At 42.5% G+C, this 25,334-nt stretch overlaps 1 protein-coding gene across 3 annotated transcripts in view; it reads right to left on the bottom strand.

The window, feature by feature from the left end:
- Positions 1-216: 216 nt before the first annotated feature.
- PDE4C (phosphodiesterase 4C) overlaps positions 217-25,334 on the bottom strand; it is a 319,542-nt gene continuing 294,424 nt past the window's right edge. For all 3 annotated transcript variants that reach the window (XM_073599449.1, XM_073599458.1, XM_073599467.1), the window contains exons 12-15: positions 24,665-24,819; positions 14,528-14,650; positions 9,640-9,822; positions 217-1,803 (exon numbers count right to left, since the gene is read on the bottom strand). In XM_073599449.1, the coding sequence (XP_073455550.1) occupies positions 1,210-1,803; positions 9,640-9,822; positions 14,528-14,650; positions 24,665-24,819 (1,055 nt within the window). In that variant the 3' untranslated portion in view covers positions 217-1,209. The remainder of the gene's footprint in view (positions 1,804-9,639; positions 9,823-14,527; positions 14,651-24,664; positions 24,820-25,334) is intronic.

The raw sequence follows: 25,334 nt of genomic DNA, 5'->3' as shown, positions 1-25,334 counted from the left end.
CATATGTTTACAGCTTCAATCACACAGGTGATAAAGACAAGTCAAAAAGAGCTCACTCCCCAGGACTTTCATATGCTATACAGTGGGAAATGCAGCTTCATATTACCTCCAGTGCAATTCCAAATCATTAACAATGAATGCTTGTACCCAATCAAGTCCGTGGTAACATGTACAGGAGAAGGCTTTCTTTAACACTTTACAATAAAGCTAAAAAAAAAAAAAAAAAAAAAAAAAAAATGAGCTAACCTGGATAGTAGGAACCTTAGAGTGGCGCTCATATATTTCCTGTAAAAATATCCTTCAGACTGTGCCAGTGGAATCACCCCAACCTTCTAAGTTTTAGAGTGTGGAGAAAGTAGACATTCCACTCATTCATACCACAATACAAGAAGAAATCAAAACAGACATTTTCAGCATTGTCTGAGACAAAATGATGGGAACGGGATAATAAAATGAATTGTTACAATCAAACGCTGTGGGTAGGACAAAGTCTTTGACAAGCACCCACAATACTCGGTGTTCCAAGCAACTTCAAACAAAAGCAAGTGAAACCTGTTTTGCATCTTGGCACCACCTGTTTCTCACCAATTTCAGAAGCAGGAAAACAAACCTAAAATAGTGATTACAATCTGGCTACACTCTTATAAAGATGTAACCAGTAACGCACACAGTCCTATGGTTCTTTTGTTTGTAGTGCTTCACTGATATAATGAAAATTGGGATACTGCACACAGTACATGCAATTTCAGATATCATAAAACTCTGTTAAGGCAACCCTGGCTCTTCAGGTGCAATAAAACTACAAAATCCATGGCCTGCAAAGCATGCTAGGATTATTAGCTTAATGTCAGCTGGAGTTCCACAGGTAGAAAAAGCCTGCTTTAGCATGTAAACTCTTATAAATATTAATACTGCAAATGTTTGGCTATAGTTTCCCTTTACCTTCTATTCTACCATAAAAGGGTTTACAAGTCACTGCCTCCCTGCCAAAAAGAAAAATACAAAAGAAAAAAACCCCTGAAAAATAAAATGACATTTCGCCATGCTCTCCCATGCAATAACTGATTTTGGTGACATTTTGTTTCTTCTAATTAGAGTATTAGTTCTGCTTCTTGTGTTCTTTAAAAAAAAAAAAGTCTACTTCTTCTCCATAAAAGTAAAATGCAAAGTGTGCGTGGATAAAAATAAAAGTGGTGTGGCAATTTGGCATTACGTTCCTAATGGAAGATATGTGATGTTTCCTTCTTTGTCCAAACAGACCTCTGCTTGCCCTGTGGTCTCCTGCTTGGCTGTATTAGAAGGTGCAGCCCTCCTGGTGCTAGTGTCTTTTTGTGGTAGCGTCCTATCCTCTGCTAATTTCAGGTTATCGAAGTTCAAGACTTTTTTCTGCTTGGTCAGAGTGTTCTTGGATGGGAGTTCCAAGCGGTCTAGTTTGTTATAGACAATCCTGCACATATCTAAAGGAGAGGGTTGGTCAGCCTCATCACTTCCCAGGGCTGATTCATCTGTAATTTGGGTCTTTGAGTCACTGTTCTCCTCATCAAGAGGACTTTCTGTATCATCCTGTTCAGTGTCAGACTCCTCTTCCTCCTCCAGTGTCAACTCGAACTGGAATTTGTCTCCAGCGGTGCTCCCCCTGTCTGGGTCTTGGTCATCTGGTGGCGGGGATGGACTCTGAGGGATCATGCTATGATACCACTCTCTGTTATCTTCTAACGTATCCAGAATTTCCTGAGCATCAGGGTGCACCAAGTCAGCCCAAGTCTCCCAAAGAGGATGCACAATGTAATCAATGAAACCCACCTGTACAAAGAAAGACACAATTTAGCATGCAGCATAATGCAACTCTGTCTTTATTAGTACATCCTTAAAGGGGTTGTAAAGGTAAATTTTTTTTTTTTTTTAAATAACAAACATGTTATACTTACCTTCACTGTGCAGCTCGTTCTGCACAGAGTGGCCCCGAACCTGGTCTTCTGGGGTCCCTCTGCGGCTGTCTCAGCTCCTCCCCGCAATAACTAACCACCTTAATGCGAGCTCTCTCGCATGGTGGTTAGTTATTGCGGGCGCGCTCCCGTGATACAGCCGGCGGCTATAGCCGCTCGCTGTATCACTCGGCCCCGCCCCCGGCGCGCTGCGTCATTGGCTGTGATTGACAGCAGCGCAAGCCAATGGCTGCGCTGCTTTCAATCCATCCACTATAGCCAATCAGCGACCAGGCTGATCGGCTGAATGGAGGTCGGGAGCGAGCGGCCGAGTTTCGAGGTTTCAGGTAAGTAAAACGGGGGGGCTGGGGGCGGCGGTATTTTCAAAAATTTTTTCACCTTAATGCATAGAATGCATTAAGGTGAAAAAATTTATACCTTTACAACCCCTTTAAAGTGTCACTAAACCCACATCAGAAAACAACAACTATCAATAAATGTTGTATTACATGCTCTTTATACTTGCTCAGTCACTAAGAGATTTGTTTTTTGTATTCTGCAAAAAACCTGGTTGATCCTGCTGCTCTCCATCTTCACCTTCTGTTCATGTCCCCAATTCAGCTACGGATTTTGCAGCTGTAGTGGCAACTCTGCACACGCTCAGTTTTCAGTCATTTTCTATGCTGAGCATTTCCCCCCCCTATCACATCTGAGCAGCCCATGTGACTATAGAGTCAAACATGTGGGCGTATACACAGTGGTAAATGACACTCCCTTCCCTCCCTCCTCCGCCATGTTCACTAACCAGCTAACGCAATGGGGGCAGGATATTACATGTAGATTAATGGAGGCTTCACCTTCCTCCTATTCTAAGACACAGTCTGGAGGGGTGTGACACAGTCTGACTGGCAGAAATCTGCCCAGACCATGTTAATTCCACAAAATAATAAAGATTTAAAATATATATTTGTATGCACATTTAAGTTTATTGATATTATTTATTTATTTTTACTCTATATTCCAAAGGCTGTTTTTTTATGAACATGTGACCAGCAGCAGAGGACTAAAAGATCCTCCTGCTTATGTTTCCCTGCAGACGGGCTGGGAAAGATCTGGGTCATGTGACAGCTGTATATCAATTAGGCAAAAGGTACCTAGATTTTATTTATTTTTTATTCAATTAATTACAGCACCATCATCCATATACAGAAATAGAAGGGGCAATGTAAATTAAACAGTGTGTGTTTAGTATCACTTTAACTGTATTTTTTTTTAAATGCAAGCAGTGTAATTACTAGAATTTGACTTATTGCAGCTCCTATAAAGCAGGACTTAGAGGAAGAAGCAGCACAAGCAGCAAATCAGTTGTGTTTAAATTCTAGGACCATGCTGATAGTGGGAAACAGAAGAGTGACAGGCGGATGAGTCACCAGTCTGCTGCTTCTCCTTTCATTGTCCAGTAAGGAGTGGAGGTGGGTAGGAAGGCTTGTAGGTGTTACTGAACCGCAGCAGAAAACAAAATTAGGTCTACAGCTCTGCCAGGCAGGACTGTGCTGTGTGGGGAAGTGGGAAAATGTAAATCTAAGAACTGGATGGATAGAAATAAAAATCATATCGCAGGTAAAATGGCTTTTATCTGTGTGTATATAGCGTAGCTGTTTGCAAGGAGTTCAGATTTGAGTGACTTTTAGCTTCTAGTTTGGAATTACTGCCTACTGAAGTGTACATGTACAAATCCACCCCTGCCCAAACAAACAATACTAGAATCAACCCTGCAAAAGGCATGCAACCCTGTACTACACTTGCCAATGCATGCACATGCTAGTAGTGGTATTCTATGCAAGGAAAACTGCACTAAAAACTGAGGTCAGCTGTTATTGCTGATTGCTTTATCTGAAATGCTAGTTGCAAGCCTGTCCTGTTAATCCAATAGCAAAACATTCTGCACCACTATTCCTAAACAAGTATGCAAATCAGGTGTTCATACTTGCTTCAGTTTTCAGTGGGTAAAAATAGAATGGTAATCTCGCCATTTATACGTGCATATATTGCAGAAATAGTGGAATTTTTTTTTGTATTAATGCCTATTTACAAAGGAGTCTTTACAGCTGCTGTATGTACCAGATATTGTGCAGGACCCTCTGCTCTAGACTACTGCCTTGGCCTGTTCCAGCTGCCTCTTCTATGGGCTTTCCTCTGTGTATAGTGGGACACTAAGCCCTCTGTAAGGGGGACCCCTGTGTTGTGCTGCAGAGATGGAGCTTCTTCCAGTCCCACCCTGCATTTCCTTTATTGTGATAACCTTTTCCCCCGCTTTCAATCCCTTCCACTAGCAGGCAGCAAACCGAATAAGAAGGACTAGACAAGGATAGTGTGTGACAGTTTACAGAGAATCTGCCTATTTATAGCAAATGAAAGGTTCTTTCCAAAGGCCATCTTTTTTACCTTTGCTTATTTAATGCTCTTTTTGTTTCCTGGAACCAGCATACCCAATGGTTCCAGGTATGTGGGGGTCCTGTGACTTTCTCAACTTCTTTCAAAGATGCAATGCGTGGGCACTTCACATGCATCAGCAACAAAAGCAACTGCAATCTGCCAGGTGTTTATTGCTATATTTGCTTTCTTGTTCAACTGACATTCATTCCTTGTTCCCAGAAATGTGGTCAATCTCCTCACTGAGCATACAGTTAGCAATAAAATCTTGCTAAAAGTACTAGCTCTCACCTACTCTAATGAAAGTAAAAAAAAAAAAAAAAAAAAAAATGCTGGATTTGGGCTTTAAAAGATTTATTTGCTTTCCGTGGGGATATCATCATTCAGGTATCATCTTTTTGAGCCGGTGATTCTGTGCAACGTAAGAATGATCATAGCGGCAGTTCAGCCGCTTGATCGTTCTTACAGACAACATGAGGGGACATCCACCACCCCCCAACCATCCTCCGCTCCGGGGCTCACCTGTGCCATCGGGGACCCGGAGAAAGAATCTGCCACCGCCGGATGACGAGCATAGGGATCTCTATCATAAAAATAGGGATAGGGGTAAGTGGCGCTCCCTATCACGGGGTATCCTGTAGGGTATGTGTGCTATACACCTATAGGGATAATACTAAACCCATGTGAAAACTACACCTAAAACAAAATAAAATAAAACAGAGCTAATAAGCACATATGTGTTTCAATATCTATTCAAATGAACATAGTAACACTACCATAGTGAAAAGGTGTAAAAAAGTGGCATAAAGGTCTAATTGCAGTGAAAAAAAATGTGACCATCAAAATCTTCCCCTGCTAACCCACATTAGATGAACAGGAAAAAATTGTGTAAACAATATTAATATCTAGCATGTAATAATAAAACACGTAATAAGTGACCACTCCAGTGAATATAAACCACAAATATTGAATGAAAAATCAACATATAAAAAAGGTAAGCAGCAGTCCAATAAAAAAAGTAAGAAATATGTAAAAAATATATGTAGTAAGGCGGAGCCACGCACTTACATCACACCCGGAAGTTAGAACGAGCTTGGAACGCAGCTGAGGCGCACGCCGATCGGCTGGTGTTTTCATCCTAAGCTCCCTCATTCCATGCTATTCATCCCACGTATTAGTGTAAGTTTTTTGGCTGCCCCTGTGTGGGGATTTATGATTGTTTTTAAGCCTTTTTTTAATAAAGCCTTTTTTATAAATACTACACTATGGGAGCCCTGTTTTTTTTTTTTTTTCTATGAGGCTGTGATGCAAGGAGTTGGTGTGCCATCCATTGCTTGGAGCTGGGTCGCATAAGAGACACGTGTGGATGCCTGCATTGGATCTGGGAAGCCCTTCATCTTTTGCCGCTACATGCCTATTACCCCTGCAGGGGTATGAGGAGCTGGTGAGTGGGGACCCTTGAGGGGGAACACGGAAGTCACCGGATATTATTATTTTTTCAGCACAAGAGTCACGATTTTTTATGAACATTCTTGCCATTCTGGAGCTTCACCTTTAATACTATATATATATATTCAATATTTGTGGTTTATATTCACTGGAGTGGACACTTATCACGTGTTTTATTATTACACGCTAGATATTAATATTGTTTACACAATTTTTTCCTGTTCATCTAATGCGAGTTAGCAGGGGAAGATTTTGATGGTCACATTTTTTTTCACTGCAGTTAGACCTTTATGCCACTTTTTACACCTTTTCACTATGGTAGTGTTACTATGTTCATTTGAATAGATATTGAAACACATATGTACTTATTAGCTCTGTTTTATTTTATTTTGTTTTAGGTGTAGTTTTCACATGGGTTTAGTATTATCCCTATAGGTGTATAGCACACACACCCTACAGGATACCCCATCATAGGGAGCGCCACTTATCCCTATCCCTATTTTTATGGTTATCATATGTCACCCTTTTTTCAGGAGGTGTGATCCAGGGGAGGCTGCATACCGGTCCTGTCCTAAGTGCAGGAATTTTGTGTTTTTCTATAGAGATCCAAGCGCCCCCGTCCCTGTGTGCTCGTGCACAGAAGCGAATGCACACGTAAGTCCCTCCCACATATGTAAACACCGTTCAAACCACACATGTGAGGTATCGCCTGCGTGCGTTAGAGTGAGAGTAACAATTCTAGCACTAGACCTCCTCTGTAAATCTAAACTGGTAACCTGTAAAAAATATTAAAGGGTCGCCTACAGAGATTTTTAAGTACCGCAGTTTGGCGCCATTCCATAAGTGTGCACAATTTTAAAACGTGATATATTAGGTATCTATTTACTCGGTGTAACATCATCTTTCACATTATACAAAAAAAATGGGCTAACTTTACTGTTTTGTTAATTTTTAATTCATTAAACTGTTTTTTTTTCCAAATAAAACGCGTTTGAAAAATTGTTGCGCAAATACCGTGTGACATAAAAAGTTACAACGACCGCCATTTTATTCCCTAGGGTGCCTGCTAAAAAAACATATATATATTGTTTGGGAGTTTTGAGCAAAAAAACAATGATTTTTACATGTAGGAGAGGAGTGCAAGAATAGGCCCAGTATGGAAGTGGTTAAATTTGATCATGTTGAAATTACTCGCTTGAATTCTGTCAAAGGGGATTTCTGCATTAAAGTGTTTTTTGTCTCACTTTTACCCTATTATATGCGAGAAGGGAAATCTTGTTGAGATGGAAATCCGTGGAGCTCCCTACACGTGCTTCATGGATGCAATCTGTTAATTCTGTTTTACCGCTATACAGAATCACATATGAGAGTAGACAATGGAGGTTATTTACAAAAGGCAAACCCATTTTGAAGTTGCTGTAGATCCGAGGGGGACATGCAAGGAAAATAAAAAACAGCATTTTAGCTTGCACATGATTGGATGATAAAATCAGCAGAGCTTCTCTTTATTTCAGATCTTCCCCTCAGATTTACAGTGACTGCACTTCCAAGTGCACTTGTAGTGCAAAGTGGATTTGCCTTTAGTAAATAACCCCCAATGTCCGAAGAAATTTGATAAAATTAGGTCAAATTGGATTGATGCTTGTGGCTGGAGTCTCACTCTTTCACAAGACGTAACTGACTGTGAGTGTAATTAACCTGATCACTTCATCTCTGGTGTTTCACCCCCCTCTCCCCCTCCCCCTTCTATTCCCCATTTGTCCCCCCCCCCCCCAATCTCCTATCCCTAAATCCCTCAGTCATCTGTTATAGGTGATACATAATGAGTGGTATAGTCCTGTCTAATAGATCTACCTCTATTTTCTAGATATATCTAGAAATTTATCTTGTATGATATATAGCCCAGGGCTGGTATTTACATTGGAAATTTTCATTGTGAAGTATATTGTCATGCAATTTTAACCACTTCCCGCCCGGCCCATAGCAGATGACAGCCGGGCGGTGGTTCAGTTATCCTGACTGGGCGTCATATGACGTCCAGCAGGATAACATGCCACCCGCGTGCCCGCAGGGGCACGCATCACGGCGATCGGTGGAGTGGTGTGTCAGTCTGACAAACCGCTACACCGATCTTGGTAAAGAGCCTCCGGCGGAGGCTCTTTACCACGTGATCAGCCGTGTCCAATCACGGCTGATCACGATGTCAATAGGAAGAGCCGTTGATCGGCTTTTCCTCACTCGCGTGTGACAGAGGCGGGTAGAGGAGAGCCGATCGGCGGCTCTCCTGACAGGGGGGGTCTGCGCTGATTGTTTATCAGCACAGCCCCCCCTCAGATGACCACACTGGACCACCAGGGATCGCCACTAGGACCACCAGGGAAGGGGGCAACATGTGGATGGCCAGGTATGTACCCCATGGCCATCCACATGTGCCCAATGTGCCCAGTCAGTGCCCAATCTGTGCCCACAAATGGGCACTGATTGGCACCAGTATATTGCAGTGATGCCCAGCAATGCCACCCTTAGGGGCATCAGTGCCACCAATCAGTGTCATCAGTGCCACCCATCAGTGTTCATCGGTGCCACCTGTCAGTGCCCACCTATCAGTGCCACCCATAAGTACCCATCAGTGCCACCCATAAGTACCCATCAGTGCCACCTACGAGTGCCCATCAGTGCCACCTATAAGTGCCCATCGGTGCCGCATACCAGTGCCACCTATCAGTGCCCATCATCATTGCCACCTCATTGGTGCCACCTCATCGGTGCCCATCAGTGCCGCCGTATCAGTGCCCGTCATTGAAGAAGAAAACATACTCATTTACAAAAAATTTTAACAGAAACAAAGAAAACGTTTTTTTTTTTTCAAAATTTTCGGTCTTTTTTTATTTGTTGCGCAAAAAATAAAAACCGCAGAGGTGATCAAATACCACCAAAAGAAAGCTCTATTTGTGGGAACAAAATGATAAAAAAATAGTTTGAGTACAGTGTAGCATGACCGCGCAATTGTCATTCAAAATGCAACAGTGCTGAAAGCTGAAAATTGGTCTGGGTGGGAAGGTGTCTAAGTGCCTGGTATTGAAGTGGTCAAAGAATGTTACTACGATGATGTTTTGTATTTTCTTGCTTTGTTCAATAAAACATTTTCTGTTTAAAACAAAGCTTTGTTTCTTTTTTTTAAATAGCAAATGTGTTATACTTACCTGCTCTGTGTAATGGTTTTGCACAGAACAGCTCCGATCCTCTTCTTTTCGGGTCCCGAGCTGGCGCTCCTGGCTTCTCCTCCTCGAGCAGTGCCTGTAGATTTGCCCGGGGGGCACCACTGCATGCTCGCTCCCGACCTGCTGCTCTATGCGTCCATAAGTCACACAGAGCCGTGGCTTGGACAAGCCCCCTGCTCTCTCCTTATTGGCTCACTGGCTGCGACTGACAGTACTGGGAGCCAATGGGTTCCAGCTGCTGTCTCAGCCAATGAGGAGGGGGGCATGCGCTGCACACAAAGTTTTTTTACCTTCTTGTATAGAATGCATGAAGGTAACAAACCTTAAGCCTTCAGAACCACTTTAAGCATATCTAAACCTGGGCTGCTCAATTGGGATAACTTCAGCCTATCATGAAATTCCTTCCCAATTAATCCTATTAATTGATTATCTGATGCAGTAGTAAACAGTACATACACTGCCTAGGATATTTTATCCCCTGTTGGGACCTCTTCTTCCCCTACATATCACTAGTGTCTTAATCTTCATGATGCTTTGGGGGGGGGGGGGGGGGGGGGGCGACGACATTTGCTAAAAAAAATATAAATACATTTAACAGAACTGGAAAATACCTGTGATTTCTCAACAGAAGCATTGTGCTTGTCACACATGGGACTAATTTCCATTCCTTTTTCTCGTTCTCGGTCACCTTGATGGAAGAATTCGACAATGATCCGGTCTGTCCACTGACGATACAGCTCTAAAGGTTTGGTGGGATTGCTGAGGTCTGCACAGTGCACCATGTTCTGAAGTACCTAGACAAAAAAAGCAAAGGGATACTTCAGATCTCCTGTCTGCCATTAAGAAGTCTGTCAGATAAAGCCTAAATATTCCTATATTTATTGGATATATAATGCGGTCTTCCTTTATACACCCCAATATATATACTACCTGGTCAAGGCTAAGAGCAACTCCAAAAAACACATTTCTGGTAATAATAACCTTCCACTTTCGTGAAAAAAAATAATACAGCTCTACAATTGCAACACAAGTCATATTGTAACTGAATGTTATGAATAATTACTTTTCCATGTCAATCTGCAGCTCTGTACTTTTCTGTAAAATTCAATGTGATAATGGCTACCTGGAGGTGTTCTGTACACTGTTAATGTACAGAATGTTCCCAGAAATGTCATTTCCTGTTTGTGTGCTTGACTCACTGATTTTCCCAGGAGTCTGCAAGATGTAAAAATTTAGGCACCCTGCAAGTGCAAAAGAGGGATTTGGGGTCTTTTAGACCCCCGATCTCTCCATACAGGAGTACCTATCACCACCTATTACTGTCACAAGGGATGTTTTTTTTTTAAAGGGACAATGTATAAAAATAAAAATAATAATAAATAAATAAATTCTTAACATGTCCCCGCGTGCTTGCGCAGCAAAGAAAACGCATCCTAAGTCGCGCTGCTTATGTAAACGGTGTTCAAATCACACATGTGAGGTATCGTCGCGATCATCAGAGCAAGAGCAATAATTCTAGCAAAAGACCTCCTCTGTAACTCTAACCTGGTAACTGTTATGCCCTGTACACACGGTCGGACATTGATCGGACATTCCGACAACAAAATCCATGGATTTTTTCCGACGGATGTTGGCTCAATCTTGTCTTGCATACACACGGTCACACAAAGTTGTCAGAAAATCCAACTGTTCTGAACGCGGTGATGTAAAACACGTACGTCGGGACTATAAACTGGGCAGTAGCCAATAGCTTTCATCTCTTTATTTATTCTGAGCATGCGTGGCACTTTGTGCGTCGGATTTGTGTACACACGATCGGAATTTCCGACAACAGATTTTGTTGTCGGAAAATTTTATAGCAAGCTCTCAAACTTTGTGTGTCGGAAATTCCGATGGAAAATGTGTGATGGAGCCTGCACACGGTCGGAATTTCCGACAACAAGGTCCTATCACACATTTTCCGTAGGAAAATCCGACCATGTGTACAGGGTATTTTTTTGAAGCGTCGCCTATGGAGATTTTTAGGTACCATAGTTTGTTGCCATTCCACGAGCGTGCGCAATTTTAAAGCGTGACATGTTAAGTATCTATTTACTCGGCGTAACATCCTCTTTCACATTATACAAAACAATTCTGCTAACTTTACTGTTTCGTTTTTTTTAAATTCATGAACGTGTCTTTTTTCCAAAAAAAATTGCATTTGAAAGACCGCTGCGCAAATACTGTGTGACATAAAATATTGCAACGATCGCCATTTTATTCTCTAGGGTCTCTGCTAAAAAATATATATAATGTTTGGGAGTTCTAAGTCATTTTTTTGCAAAAAATATGGATTTTAACTTGTAAGCAACAAATGTCAGAAATAGGCTTAGGCATGAAAGGGTTATAATTCCAATAAACCTGGCACTGCTGTTCAGAATCAGTATCCGAAAGGACATAGTGGAATAAACAGCTTTTACATCAGAGCAGAAAAGCTAGGACTCTGCAAGAAAGTTTGTTAAAACCCCTTAACTGTACATTAATTACCAAGAGGGGGATTGTTTTTTTCCTTTTTTCATCAAAAGGGGAGTTGCTCTTTAAGAACTTAATTAAGCATCACTTATATGGTATTTTGCTGTATACCATCACGTCTGCCCTTTTGGAAAACAAACATTAATGAATGTTTGCCATATATATGGTTATTCCGTTAAATGCTGTTCCTGTTTGTAGCCACTTCTTCCTTCCATGTCTTAGCTGAACAGGTTTGAAACAGAAAGAAATTCCTATGATACAATTAGTTTTCTCTGCTCTGCTACTGCATCAGGAATGCTGCCAATGTAGTGATGGGAAAGGAACATACAGGGAGTTTGTGAGAGTGTCAGATACAACCTGGCTACATAATTGCTTCCTTACTGCATGTAGGCATTTTGGTTGGCAGCAACTTGTGACTTGGCAGCTAAGCCTTTTAGGACAATTTTCTGCTTTAAATTAGGTTGAAGTTCTTCAATGAGAACCGGTGATGTGATAAAAATTGCCAGCCTGTGATGCCTGCAAGTCTGTGTGTAAATCCCTAGCGAAGTTTAAGTGATCTGGGGCAGCCTAAGATTTCAGGTGTGCATTATATATCAAGCCTCAATTTGATCAAGTCACAGTGGCTATGTGGTTAGCATTTCCACCTAGCAGTACTAGGGTCGTTAGTTCGTATCCCAACCACAACACTACCTGCTTGGAGTTTGCATGTTCTCCCTGTGCTTGCGTGGGTTTACTCCCACACTCCAAAGACACGCTGGTAGGGCAATTGGCTCCTGTGTAAATTTGCCCAAGTAAATGTATGTGAGTTAGGGGCCCTAGATTGTAAGCTCCTTGAGGACAGGGACTGATGTGAATGTACAATATATGGGTAGAGCGCTGCGCAAATGTTTATGTGCTGTACTTAATCAGGACAAAGACTGAGCTGCCACAGACTAGTCCGAGCTAAAGATTGGTAGCTGGTGGGACCGGCTTCCAATCATGTGACCACTGTGACAGTGGTCATATGATTGCTGATACTTACTGCCCCCTGGGTGCTCCAAACTGTTTAAAGGGAAGCTGGGACAGGTGGGAAGGGGTTAAGTTCAGTGGTACCCAACACACAGGCCCCTGGGTTGCTTGTAGACTACTGTGCTTCATACATTGATCTAATTCCCGAGCACAGCAGACCCAGCTTTGTTTTAAAAGGTCCCGTTGCCGTTTATTGCTGGGGCCACCTGCTGTTAGTGACAGCCCTGGTCTAGTTCTCAGTATAGGAAATGTAACAGCGTTTGCTTTCAACTGCATTTTTAGGGGGGGGGCGACGCCGCCCCCCAGGCGACCACGCTATAGCCGAATGATGACTACAGCACATTGACGCCCTCCCAGAGCTGCACCCGCAGCAGCATGCATCCAGCACGATCTATGATTGCTATGTGCTTTGGACACAGCTGAATACAGATCAGGGTAAAGAGCCATTTTACAGCGACGCTTTACCACGTGATCAGCTGTGCACAATCACAGCTGATCATGACCTAAAACACACTTGCCGGTTATCAGCATTCCTTTCCTCACACTGTCACTGTGCGAGGAGAGGAAAGCCAGTAACCGGCAAGTGTAAATGGGGACATCTGCACTGATAATCAGGGCACTGATCAGTGTCCTGAATATCAATGCAGCCCCAACAGTACCCATCAAAGCTGCCCATCAGTGCTGCCCATTAGTGTCCATCAGTGCCGCCAATCAGTGCCTCCTCCCCAGTGCCGCCTATTAGTGTCCTTCGGTGGCGCCTATCAGTTCAGTTTTATCAGTGCCTCCTCGTCAGTGCCCACCAGTGCCACCTCATCCTCTGCCCTGCTAAACCCTGTCCTATGTCCCGCTGACCCCATCCCCTGCTCCACTGACCACATATATGGTACTTGGGCAAATCATGTATCGGGGTCTGATGAGAAAGCCACAGCTATTCACTGTGAATGGCTGCAGCTTCCTCATCAAACCCTGCAACAAGAACGGTAAACCCGTGGCTGGGGTGAGAACAATTTAGATGGGGCTACCGATTTTAGTCATGCCTAGGGCAGCACAAAATCAAATTACACCACTGGCCATGACATCATCTGCATGTCTTGTAAGCCAGATATCCATGTACTGACAGCAGAGCTACCTCCCCGTATAGCAACATACCACCTCCAATAATGATCTGTGGCATTCACAGCGAGTAATCCAAAAGGGTTATCAGTCTTCCATATTCTGCACCAATTCTCTTCTCTACTCAGAAACCCATCTAGGGTTCCAAAAATGTATGAATGTAACTCAAGCATGGGATTCTGGGAGATTTCCACACTCTAGCTTCCATCGTTAATTCTTCATTGTTGTAATCTTTTAACTAGCAAATTTATGTCTGTTCCATGCATGAAAAAAATTGAAGCAGTGTCATTTAGATCATTGGAGATTTGCCATCACCTCCTGCCCCTGTGTATCATGTAGAAATAAAAAGATGAGGAGTGCAGTTGTCACTGGGAAAGGGGAACCTGTGCCAATACAAACATTGTCAGAAGTTCTAAACCTTCCTCACTCTACTGAAAATATGTTTTTATTTTCCTCTGTGTCTCTATCGGGATATTTTCCATCACTTCCTGCCGTGTTCAAATCTGATTGTACAATCTACTGAGCTTAGATTTTGAGCAGCTATTAAAATATCAGAATACCTTTTATACATAGGCTTGTTTTGGGGCACTAACCCACCAGCTAGGAGACTAGATGTTTGCCTTTGCCTATCCTCTGTTAGCAAGTCATTGGGCAAGTGTCCACCAAACTTTACCTCATCCTTTCCAAATGCTGTGCATAAATCTCCAATAAGGCCAGCTCCACAGAATAACCGCTACCATTCGTCCATAGCCAGACATGCTGCTTTTATTACTGTTTGCTACTTAGAATTTAGGTCCAAGACGGGAATCCATTATCTTTTGCTTTCCATTTTTTTTAATATGTATAAATCTGCATTTCTTTTATTACCTGTATGCGATCAGAGTAATTATCCAGTAACAGGACACCCAAACTAGTCACTTTCTTGGTTTCCACCATCGTCTTCAGGTCAGCCAATAAGTTCATGTGTTTAGACATATCAGTAGCCAGTACCTAAAAAGAAAGGAAGGAAATTTTACTCAGAGCTGAGCAGTTAAAGAGAAGCACTCACAATTGTATGTATACAATACGTTTAATATTCAGCATCAAATTATAACTGTGCGGGCTTCCTTACTAAACATTTTTTTCCTACAGCTCTATTAAAATGTACTTTGTCTGACCTTCCAGATTAAAGCTGAAAACCAGTCTAAATGTTTTTATTTTTGGAGATTTCCCTTGTACGATTCTGGTGAAAATATTAACCTTTCCCCTCACCATACTGTACATTTTACAGTATTTATATCAGGGCTCAAAATTTCAAGTCCTGAGCTACTAGCCAGGCATGTCCAAAGTCCGGCCCGTGTTCCGGTTTTGAACGGCCCGCTTGGTTATTTGAACACACACACATATATATATATATATATATATCTTTTGCAGCCCTCAACAATCTCCCATCAATACAGCGTGACCTGTGCCCATCAATACAGCGTGACCTGTGCCCATCAATACAGCATGATCTGTGCCCATCAATGCAGCCTCACCTGTGCAGAGGAAGAGGCGAGCCGGCCAGGTCATCAAAGAGCGCGAATTTCCCTCTGTAATAGCTTTCTTTTGAACTGCCAGGTGTTTCTGGCACTCACCGTTGCACAGTCCCGCCTCCTGGCCCGGCGCCTTTGATGACATCACACATCCCAGCATTGGACAGGTGTTCTGTCTATCAAATGCGCCGGGCCAGGAGGCGGGACTGTGTGACAGTGAGTGCCGGGAACATCCGGCAATTCAAAAGAAAGCTGTTACAGCGGGCAATCCCCACTCTCTGATAATCTGGCCAGCTCGCCTCTTCCTCTACTCTCTCTTCCCCTGGCTGGGAGAACAGCTGTGGAAAATTTGAGAGTGGTTTATATTGCCCTTACAGCTCTGTTCATTGATGTTGCAATAAAATTCCTTGAATGACTATATTTTATTTAGTTTTGCTGACAGAGTGCCAGACAAAGTGGAGGAGAACTAGGGATAAAGGGGTTGATTTACTAAAGGCAAATCCACTGTGCACTTGCAAGTGCAGTCGCTGTAGATCTGAGGGGAAGATCTGAAATGAGGGGAAGCTCTGCTGATTTCTATCATCCAATCATGTACAAGCAAAAATGCTGTTTTTTAATTTTCCTTGCATGTCCCCCTCAGCAGGGCTGCTGATAAGGGAGTACAGGTGGCCCTCCGATACCGGGCCCGGCAGTGCCACTGTGCATAACAGTTGCTGCTATCTCCTTTAATAGAGGATCGTCCCATCCTCCTAACCAGCCCACATAGTATACTAGCAGGCCGGGACTCCCCAGTGATATCAGCACTCAGGAGGGAGGGACTAATGAAGGAACTTGAGATACCCATTGGCTGAGGAGGCAGCAGGAGGCAGTGGTACCGCCTCCTGCTGCCTCCTCAGCCAACGGACGCACAGAGAGGCCTGTCCCTGACTTTCATAAAAAACTTCGTCCCACGGTCTTCCTAACTTGGTGCAGGCACTGGATGGAGAGACTTTCAATGTAACTCCTGAGCAAACTGCAGTGATTGAGGTGAGGAAGTGTTTTGTCCAGGTAGTAATAAAAGCAAACTGGGGAGCTGCTAGAAGTGCCTGTTACTGTTCATGCTCCCTATCAATGATTTTGCCTCCTTTAATAGCACTCATTGTAATGTCACCTATAGTGGGGCAAAAAAGTATTTAGTCAGCCACCAATTGTGCAAGTTCTCCCACTTAAAAAGATGAGAGAGGCCTGTAATTGTCATCATAGGTATACCTCAACTATGAGAGACAAAATGTGGAAACAAATCCAGACAATCACATTGTCTGATTTTTGAAAGAATTTATTTGCAAATTATGGTGGAAAATAAGTATTTGGTCACCTACAAACAAGCAAGATTTCTGGCTCTCACAGACCTGTATCTTCTTCTTTAAGAGGCTCCTCTGTCCTCCACTCATTACCTGTATTAATGGCACCTGTTTGAACTTGTTATCAGTATAAAAGACACCTGTCCACAACCTCAAACAGTCACACTCCAAACTCCACTATGGTGAAGACCAAAGAGCTGTCGAAGGACACCAGAAACAAAATTGTAGACCTGCACCAGGCTGGGAAGACTGAATCTGCAATAGGCAAGCAGCTTGGTGTGAAGAAATCAACTGTGGGAGCAATAATTAGAAAATGGAAGACATACAAGACCACTGATAATCTCCCTCGATCTGGGGCTCCACGCAAGATCTCACCCTGTGGGGTCAAAATGATCACAAGAACGGTGAGCAAAAATCCCAGAACCACACGGGGGGACCTAGTGAATGATTGCAGAGAGCTGGGACCAACGTAACAAAGGCTACCATCAGTAACACACTACGCCGCCAGGGACTCACATCCTGCAGTGCCAGACGTGTCCCCCAGCTTAAGCCAGTACATGTCCAGGCCCATCTGAGGTTTGCTAGTGAGCATTTGGATGATCCAGAAAAGGATTGGGAGAATGTCATATGGTCAGATAAAACCAAAGTAAAACTGTTTGGTAGAAACACAACTCGTGTTTGGAGGAGAGAGAATGCTGAGTTGCAACCAAAGAACACCACACCTACTGTGAAGCATGGGGGTGGCAACATCATGCTTTGGGGCTGTTTCTCTGCAAAGGGAACAGGATGACTGATCCGTGTACATGAAAGAATGAATGGGGCCATGTATCGTGAGATTTTGAGTGCAAACCTCCTCCCATCAGCAAGGGCATTGAAGATGAAATGTGGCTGGGTCTTTCAGCATGACAATGATCCCAAACACACCACCCAGGCAACGAAGGAGTGGCGTTGTAAGAAGCATTTGAAGGTCCTGGAGTGGCCTAGCCAGTCTCCAGATCTCAACCTCATAGAAAACCTTTGGAGGGAGTTGAAAGTCCGTGTTGCCCAGCGACAGCCCCAAAACATCACTGCTCTAGAGGAGATCTGCATGGAGGAATGGGCCAACATACCAGCAACAGTGTGTGACAACCTTCTGAAGACTTACAGAAAACGTTTGACCTCTGTCATTGCCAACAAAGGATATATAACAAAGTATTGAGATGAACTTTTGATATGGACCAAATACTTATTTTCCACCATAATTTGCAAATAAATTCTTTCAAAAATCAGACCATGTGATTGTCTGGATTTGCTTCCACATTTTGTCTCTCATAGTTGAGGTATACCTATGATGACAATTACAGGCCTCTCTCATCTTTTTTAAGTGGGAGAATTTGCACAATTGGTGGCTGACTAAATACTTATTTGCCCCACTGTATATTCAGTGGAATATCATTTATTCGTGCACGGTATTCACTGCACACAGGCTCAGTGTACATGTCTCTATTGGATGATGACTGATGTTTTTTGCACTACTGTATAGTTAACCTTTGAATATGGTTTATCCATTCCATTTCTGCATTGCTCCGTGGGATCATATGATAATATGACCAGCTTGAGGTGTATATTTCCCCTAGCGGCGGGCATGCATCTCTCCAGGATGGGAAGGGTCTTAGCCCCTTTGCACTCCTACCTGGATGAAGGCCATTACACAGGCCACCTCACCTTCTGGTCACATGCGTGCGCGTATACCGCGCATGCGCGTGGAGAGATGGACCTGGTGATGTCAGATGCCGGCATAGCCGGCCAGCAGACATGGACCGGGTTGGAGACATAAAAAGGCACACTGAGAGCATATAGTTAGAAGGCTGCTCCCCAGGGTTAAACGGTGCTGAAGGCACCATATAATAAGTCTTCTCTATTGCACCATGCTTCATACATTATACTAACTGTGGAAGCTGCAAACACTTGTTTCGAAGTGCACTGGATGGTGCTGTGGACCTGGACACTACCTATCTACATGTGCATCTTTGGAATAATATTTTTGCCTGTATATTATTACTGTATATTTGTGAGATACTGTATATGTATTATTTACATATACAGTATCTCACAAAAGTGAGTACACCCCTCACATTTTTTAAAATATTTTATTATATCTTTTCATGTGACAACACTGAAGAAATGAAACTTTGCTACAATGTAAAGTAGTGAGTGTACAGCTTGTATAACAGTGTAAATTTGCTGTCCCCTCAAAATAACTCAACACACAGCCATTAATGTCTAAACTGCTGGCAACAAAAGTGAGTACACCCCTAAGGGAAAATGTCCAAATTAGGCCCAATTAGCCATTTTCCCTCCCCGGTTTCATGTGACTCATTAGTGTTACAAGGTCTCAGGTGTGAATGGGGAGCAGGTGTGTTAAATTTGGTGTTATCGCTCTCACTCTCTCATACTGGTCACTGGAAGTTCAACATGGTACCTCATGGCAAAGAACTCTCTGAGGATCTGAAAAAAAGAATTGTTGCTCTACATAAAGATGGCCTAGGCAATAAGAAGATTGCCAAGACCCTGAAACTAAGCTGCAGCATGGTGGCCAAGACCATACAGCGGTTTAACAGGACAGGTTCCACTCAGAACAGGCCTCGCCATGGTCGACCAAAGAAGTTGAGTTCACGTGCTCAGAGTAATATCAAGAGGTTGTCTTTGGGAAATAGATGTATGAGTGCTGCCAGCATTGCTGCAGAGGTTGAAGGGGTGGGGGTGGGGGGGGGATGTCAGCCTGTCAGTGCTCAGACCATACTCCGCACACTGCATCAAATTGGTCTGCATGGCTGTCATCCCAGAAAGAAACCTCTTCTAAAGATGATGCACAAGAAAGCCCACAAACAGTTTGCTGAAGACAAGCAGACTAAGGACATGGATTACTGGAACCATGTTCTGTGGTCTGATGAGAGGAAGATAAACTTATTTGGTTCAGATGGTGTCAAGCGTGTGTGGCAGCAACCAGGTGAGGAGTACAAAGACAAGTGTGACTTGCCTACAGTCAAGCATGGTGGTGGACGTGTAATGCTCTGGGGCTGCATGAGTTTTGCCAGCACTGGGGAGCTACAATTCATTGAGGGAACCATGAATGCCAACATGTACTGTGACATATTGAAGCACAGCATCATCCCCTCTCTTCAGAGACTGGGCCGCAGGGCAGTATTCCAACATGATACCGACCCCAAACACACTTCCAAGACGACCACTGCCTTGCTAAAGAAGCTGAGGGTAAAGGTGATGGACTGGCTAAGCATGTCTCCAGACCTAAACCCTACTGAGCATCTGTGGGGCATCCTCAAACGGAAGGGTGGAGGAGTGCAAGGTCTCTAACATCCACCAGCTCCGTGATGTCGTCATGAAGGAGTGGAAGAGGACTCCAATGGCAACCTATGAAGCTCTGGTGAACTCCATGTCCAAGTGGGTTAAGGCAGTGCTGGAAAATAATGGTGGCCACGCAAAATTTTGCCACTTTGGGCCTGGTTTGGACATTTTCACTTAGGGGTGTACTCACTTTTATTACCACCGGTTTAGACATAAATGGCTGTGTGCTGAGTTATTTTGAGGGGACAGCAAATTTACACTGTTATACAAGTTTGCACTCACTACTTTACATTGCAGCAAAGTGTCATTTCTTCAGTGTTGTCACAGGAAAAGATATAATAAAATATTTACAATGTGAGGGGTGTACTCACTTTTGTGAGATACTGTACACACACACACATACATAAAATAAATAAATATATATATATATATATATATATATATTTATTTTTTTTCTCTAGGGGCTGTGAGTCCATTGCGATTGATTCCTTAATGGTCTTCTAACATAGTCCCCATCTGCAAGCAACACCTTTTTAAAAAAAAAAAACAATCCGTGTAGTATATATACTACAGTTCAGAGTATATAGTGCAGTCCATGTAGTATATATAACATAGTTCAGAGTATATAGTGCAGTCCGTGTAGTATATATAATACAGTTCAGAGGCACGCATGAGAGGACTGGGGGGATGCAGTCTGGGATGGGTGCAGAACCAGAGGAATTGACTCTGGTGTCATGGGCAGTGGAGAAGGGCAGCTGCAGCCAGGAGGTCTGGCAGGGCCCGAAGATGGATTACTGGGCTCAGTAGCCGCATGTGGGACAGCTAGCACCAGAGACTTTCTATTTTGCTACACTATAGGGGCCAGCAGTCCCTGCAAGGGCAATTGCTAAGGCTTGGCAGAGCCAGTGTCAGGCCTATCCACTTTGTGCTAGCTGTGCCTGAACATTAGAGAGCAAGCGATGTGCAGGAGGAGAGAGGAATGAACATTAGCAAGGAAGCGATGTGCAGGAGGAGAGAGGAATGAACATTAGAGAGGAAGCAATGCGCAGGAGAAATGGAGTGTACATACCTGAGTGTATATAGTTGTCCCAGCAAGTTCTGCAAAATTGCATTGGGCATCCCATACTTCCTATACCCCATTCAAGCTCAAATCCCTCAATAAAACATAAAAACAAGCACATGGACTGTTTTTCTGTCTTGGAGTGTCTGAGAGGTGAACGCCAGGCCAGGCAGGGTGACAGGTGGGCCACAACACGTAGCAGCCCCTACAGGGGGAACCGCTACATATATAGAATACAGTGGAGAGTATATAGTGCAGTCCATGTAGTATATAATACAGATCAGAGTATACAGTGCAGTCAGTGTAGTACTGTATATATAATACAGTGGAGAATATATAGTGCAGCCCATGTAGTATATATAATAAAGTTTAGAGTATATTGTGCAGTCAGTGTAGTACATATAATACAGTGGAGAGTATATAGTGCCATCAATGTAGTATATATAAAGTTGTGCTCATAAGTTTACATACCCTGGCAGAATTTACGATTTCTTGGCCAGTTTTCAGAGAATATGAATGATAACACAAACACTTTTCTTTCACTCATGGTTAGTGTTTGGCTGAAGCCATTTATTATCAATCAACTCTGTTTACTCTTTCTAAATCATAATCACAACAGAAACTACCCAAATGACCCTGATCAAAAGTTTACATACCCCAGTTCTTAAAACCGTGTATTGCCCTCTTTAACATGAATGACAGCTTGAAGTCTTTTGTGGATGAGGCTCTTTATCTTCTCAGATGGTAAAGCTGCCCATTCCTCTTGGAAAAAAGCCTCCAGTTCCTGTAAATTCTTGGGCTGTCTTGCCTGAACTGCACGTTTGAGATCTCCCCAGAGTGGCTCAATAATATTGGGGTCAGGAGACTGAGATGGCCACTCCAGAACCTTCACTTTATTGTGCTGTAGCCAATGACAGGTCGACTTGGGCTTGTGTTTTGGTTTATTGTCATGTTGGAATATCCAAGTACGTCCCATGCACAGCTTCCTGGCTGATGAATGCAAATGTTCCTCCAGTATTTTTTGATAACATACTGCATTCATCTTGCCATCAATTTTGACCAAATTTCCTGTGCCTTTGTAGCTCACACATCCCTAAAACATCAGCGATCCAGCTCTGTGTTTCACAGTATTAATACCTTTCATCATAGGCCTTGTTGACGCCTCTCCAAATGTAGCGTTTATGGTTGTGGCCAAAAAGCTCAGTTTTGGTCACATCACTCCAAATGACTTTGTGCCAGAAGGTTTGAGGCTTGTCTCTGTGCTGTTTGGAGCATTGTAAGCGGGATACTTTGCGGCATTTGCGTAGTAATGGCTTTCTTCTGGCAACTTGACCATGCAGCCCATCTTTCTTCAAGTGCCTCCTTATTGTGCATCTTGAAACAGCCACACATCTTTTCAGAGAGTTCTGTATTTCACCTGAAGTTACTTGTGGGTTTTTCTTTGCATCCCGAATAATTTTCCTGGCAGTTGTGGCTGAAATTTTAGTTTGTCTACCTGACTGTGGTTTGGTTTCAATAGAACCCCTCATTTTCCACTTCTTGATTAAAGTTTGAACACTGCCGATTGGCATTCTCAAATCCTTGGATATTTTTTTTATATCCCTTTCCTGTTTTATACAGTTCAATTACCTTTTCCCGCGATCCTTTGACAATTATTTTGCTTTCCCCATGACTCAGAATCCAGAAACATCAGTGCAGCACTGGATGAAAGATGCAAGGGTCTATCAGGAGTCCAGAAACTCATTGACCTTTTATACACACACACTAATTACAAGCAAACAGATCACAGGTGAGGATGGTTACCTTTAATAGCCATTCAAACCCCTTTGTGTCAACTTGTGTGCATGTTATCAGGCCAAAATCACCAGGGTATGTAAACTTTTGATCAGGGTCATATGGGTAGTTTCTATTGTCATTATGATTTAAAAAGAGTAAACACGGTTGATTGATAATAAATGGCTTCAGCCAAACACTAACCATGAGTGAAAGAAATGTTTTTTTGTGTTATCATTCATATTCTCTGAAAAATGGCCAAGAAATCACATTCTGCCAGGGTATGTAAACTTATGAGCACAACTGTAATACATTACAGAGTATATAGTGCAGTCAGTGTAGTATATATAATACAGTGCAGGGTATATAGTACAGAGTATATAATACAGTGTATTGAAGTGGTTAAGGGGAACCCTATGACAGAATTAAGAAAAAAACAGCGTGGGGTCTCCCCCAAAATCCATACCAGGCCCTTTGGGTCTGGTATAGATTTTAAGGGGACCTCCATGTCAAAATGTAAAAACTGGTGGCTCCGCCAGGCTGCTTGCTCAGGTAAGGCTCTGGTATGGATTTGGGGGGGGGGACCCCACACCAATTTTTAAATTTTTTTTGGTGTGGAGTCCCCCTTAAAATCCATACCAGACCTGAAGGGCCTGGTATAGACTGGGGGCCACCCCACTCTGTTTTTTTCGTTGATATTTCATCTATAGTGCCGAGAGCTGGCAATACATTACAGCCACGAGCAAGTTTAAATGACATTTTTTCCTTTAGAAATGTCATTATTACTGCGACACTGTTCTACACATCACACAGATGCGCCACTTTATAGGCAGACTAAGGGGACCCCCCAGGCATGATATTTAAAGGAATATTTCACTTGCACTGATACATGTCCCCTAGGGCAGGACCCGGGTCCCCATACACTTTTTATGGCAATAACCTGCATATAAACCTTTAAAATGATGTTCGTGTCCCATAGACTTTAATAGGGTTCACATGTTCGCTATAACTTTTTGCCTGTTCGAGATGTTCTGATCAGAACCAAACCGGGGGGGGGGGGTTGGGGTTCGGCCCATCCCTACTCGAGATCTTCAAAATCCAGGGTGCCATATTATAGTGACAGGAGCTTTCATAAAGGTACTCTGGCCTGTATCCTTTTGCCCCTTATCAGATATTAAATGTAGTAATCAGCTTCATTGGCTAACAAGAAGGTGCGCAAGGTGAATCAGAGCACAGCTATATGGTTTTAGGAGTTCCTGTGGTCACTTTCAGGTAGGTCAAGCCAACAGCATGCGTTTGGTAAAGAACTCAAGACTGGTCTTCACTTGATGGTAAATGTTTTGGGATATCTATCTATCTATCTATCTAGATAGATAGATAGATAGATAGATAGATAGATAGATAGATAGATAGATAGATAGATAGATAGATAGATAGATCTCTATCTATCTATATATATATATTTTTTTTTTTATATCAAAGGAAAACTGCAAAAAAGGCATAAATTATTCTCCTACTCCTGAAATTCACAGCAATCTCATATATGGGACAGAGTCTTATGAATGAAAACATTCTCTCCTCCATTCACAGATTATGTTACATGCAGTGTAACCAATGCAAGGGCTTTTCTCAATGGGAGGTGGGAGTGAGGAGGGGGGAGATCCATGTCCGATCTTTTTCACTCTCGCAGGCTCGGAGCTAATAATTCTTAGTGCTGAAGTTCAGAAGCAGGAAGTGGCCTTGTCATCACTGCACAGAAGATTTCTACAGGATTCAGCTACCTTAGGGATGCAGGACATATTGTACTACAGGCAAGTGAAGTGATTACAGCTATAAGAGCAAAACTATTTCATGACATAGCAACAGACGACTGTATAATGTGAATATTGAACACATAACCTGTTCAACACATAACTCCAATATCAAGCAGAGGTTTAAAAGGTATATCTATAAATGACCTGTAGAAACATACCATGTCAATAACCATTTTCCGTAAAGTCTGGCGCTGCTTCTTAGTCAGGTTCTGAAAAATGTCACAGTTTTCTTCTTGAAGAAGTTTAAATCCTACCGCCAAGTGGTGATTTTCTAAAACTGAGGCATCATTATACATCAATGCCAACTCGGAGTCTGACGGAAAAGACAACACAATAATTTATATTAAAGTAGACATAAAAAAGGTAAAGAAGATATATGAATAAGATCATAGAATTAAAAGAGGTGCTCTTTGGTGAATGTTAAGAACCATATTAATAATGAATAGAAGTGTGTATATAATTTATAATAAATATATTTATAATATATATATATATATATATATATATATATATATATATATATATATATATATATATATATATATATATATATATATATATATTTTACACACACGAGTGTGTGTGAGTAATAAGTCCAAAGTGTTATTTTAAATTATCAAATACACAGGTAGTGGTTGTTGCCCTGTACCTCATCCCAAAAGATGCATGCTTGGTATACAAAATCATGACTCTACTATCAGCATGTGGTAGCAGAAAACATGATTCATCAGTTAACAATTTTCCCAAGTTAAATGGTCTCAAACAGGTGACCCTGTCCCCACTGTAGCCACATTTTCTTACACAACTTGACAGGACCGAAACATGACG

This window comes from Aquarana catesbeiana, linkage group LG01 (assembly GCF_042186555.1).
Source record: "Aquarana catesbeiana isolate 2022-GZ linkage group LG01, ASM4218655v1, whole genome shotgun sequence".
In the NCBI taxonomy this organism is placed as follows: domain Eukaryota; kingdom Metazoa; phylum Chordata; class Amphibia; order Anura; family Ranidae; genus Aquarana; species Aquarana catesbeiana.
This window is presented reverse-complemented; position numbering and strand designations above follow the sequence as displayed.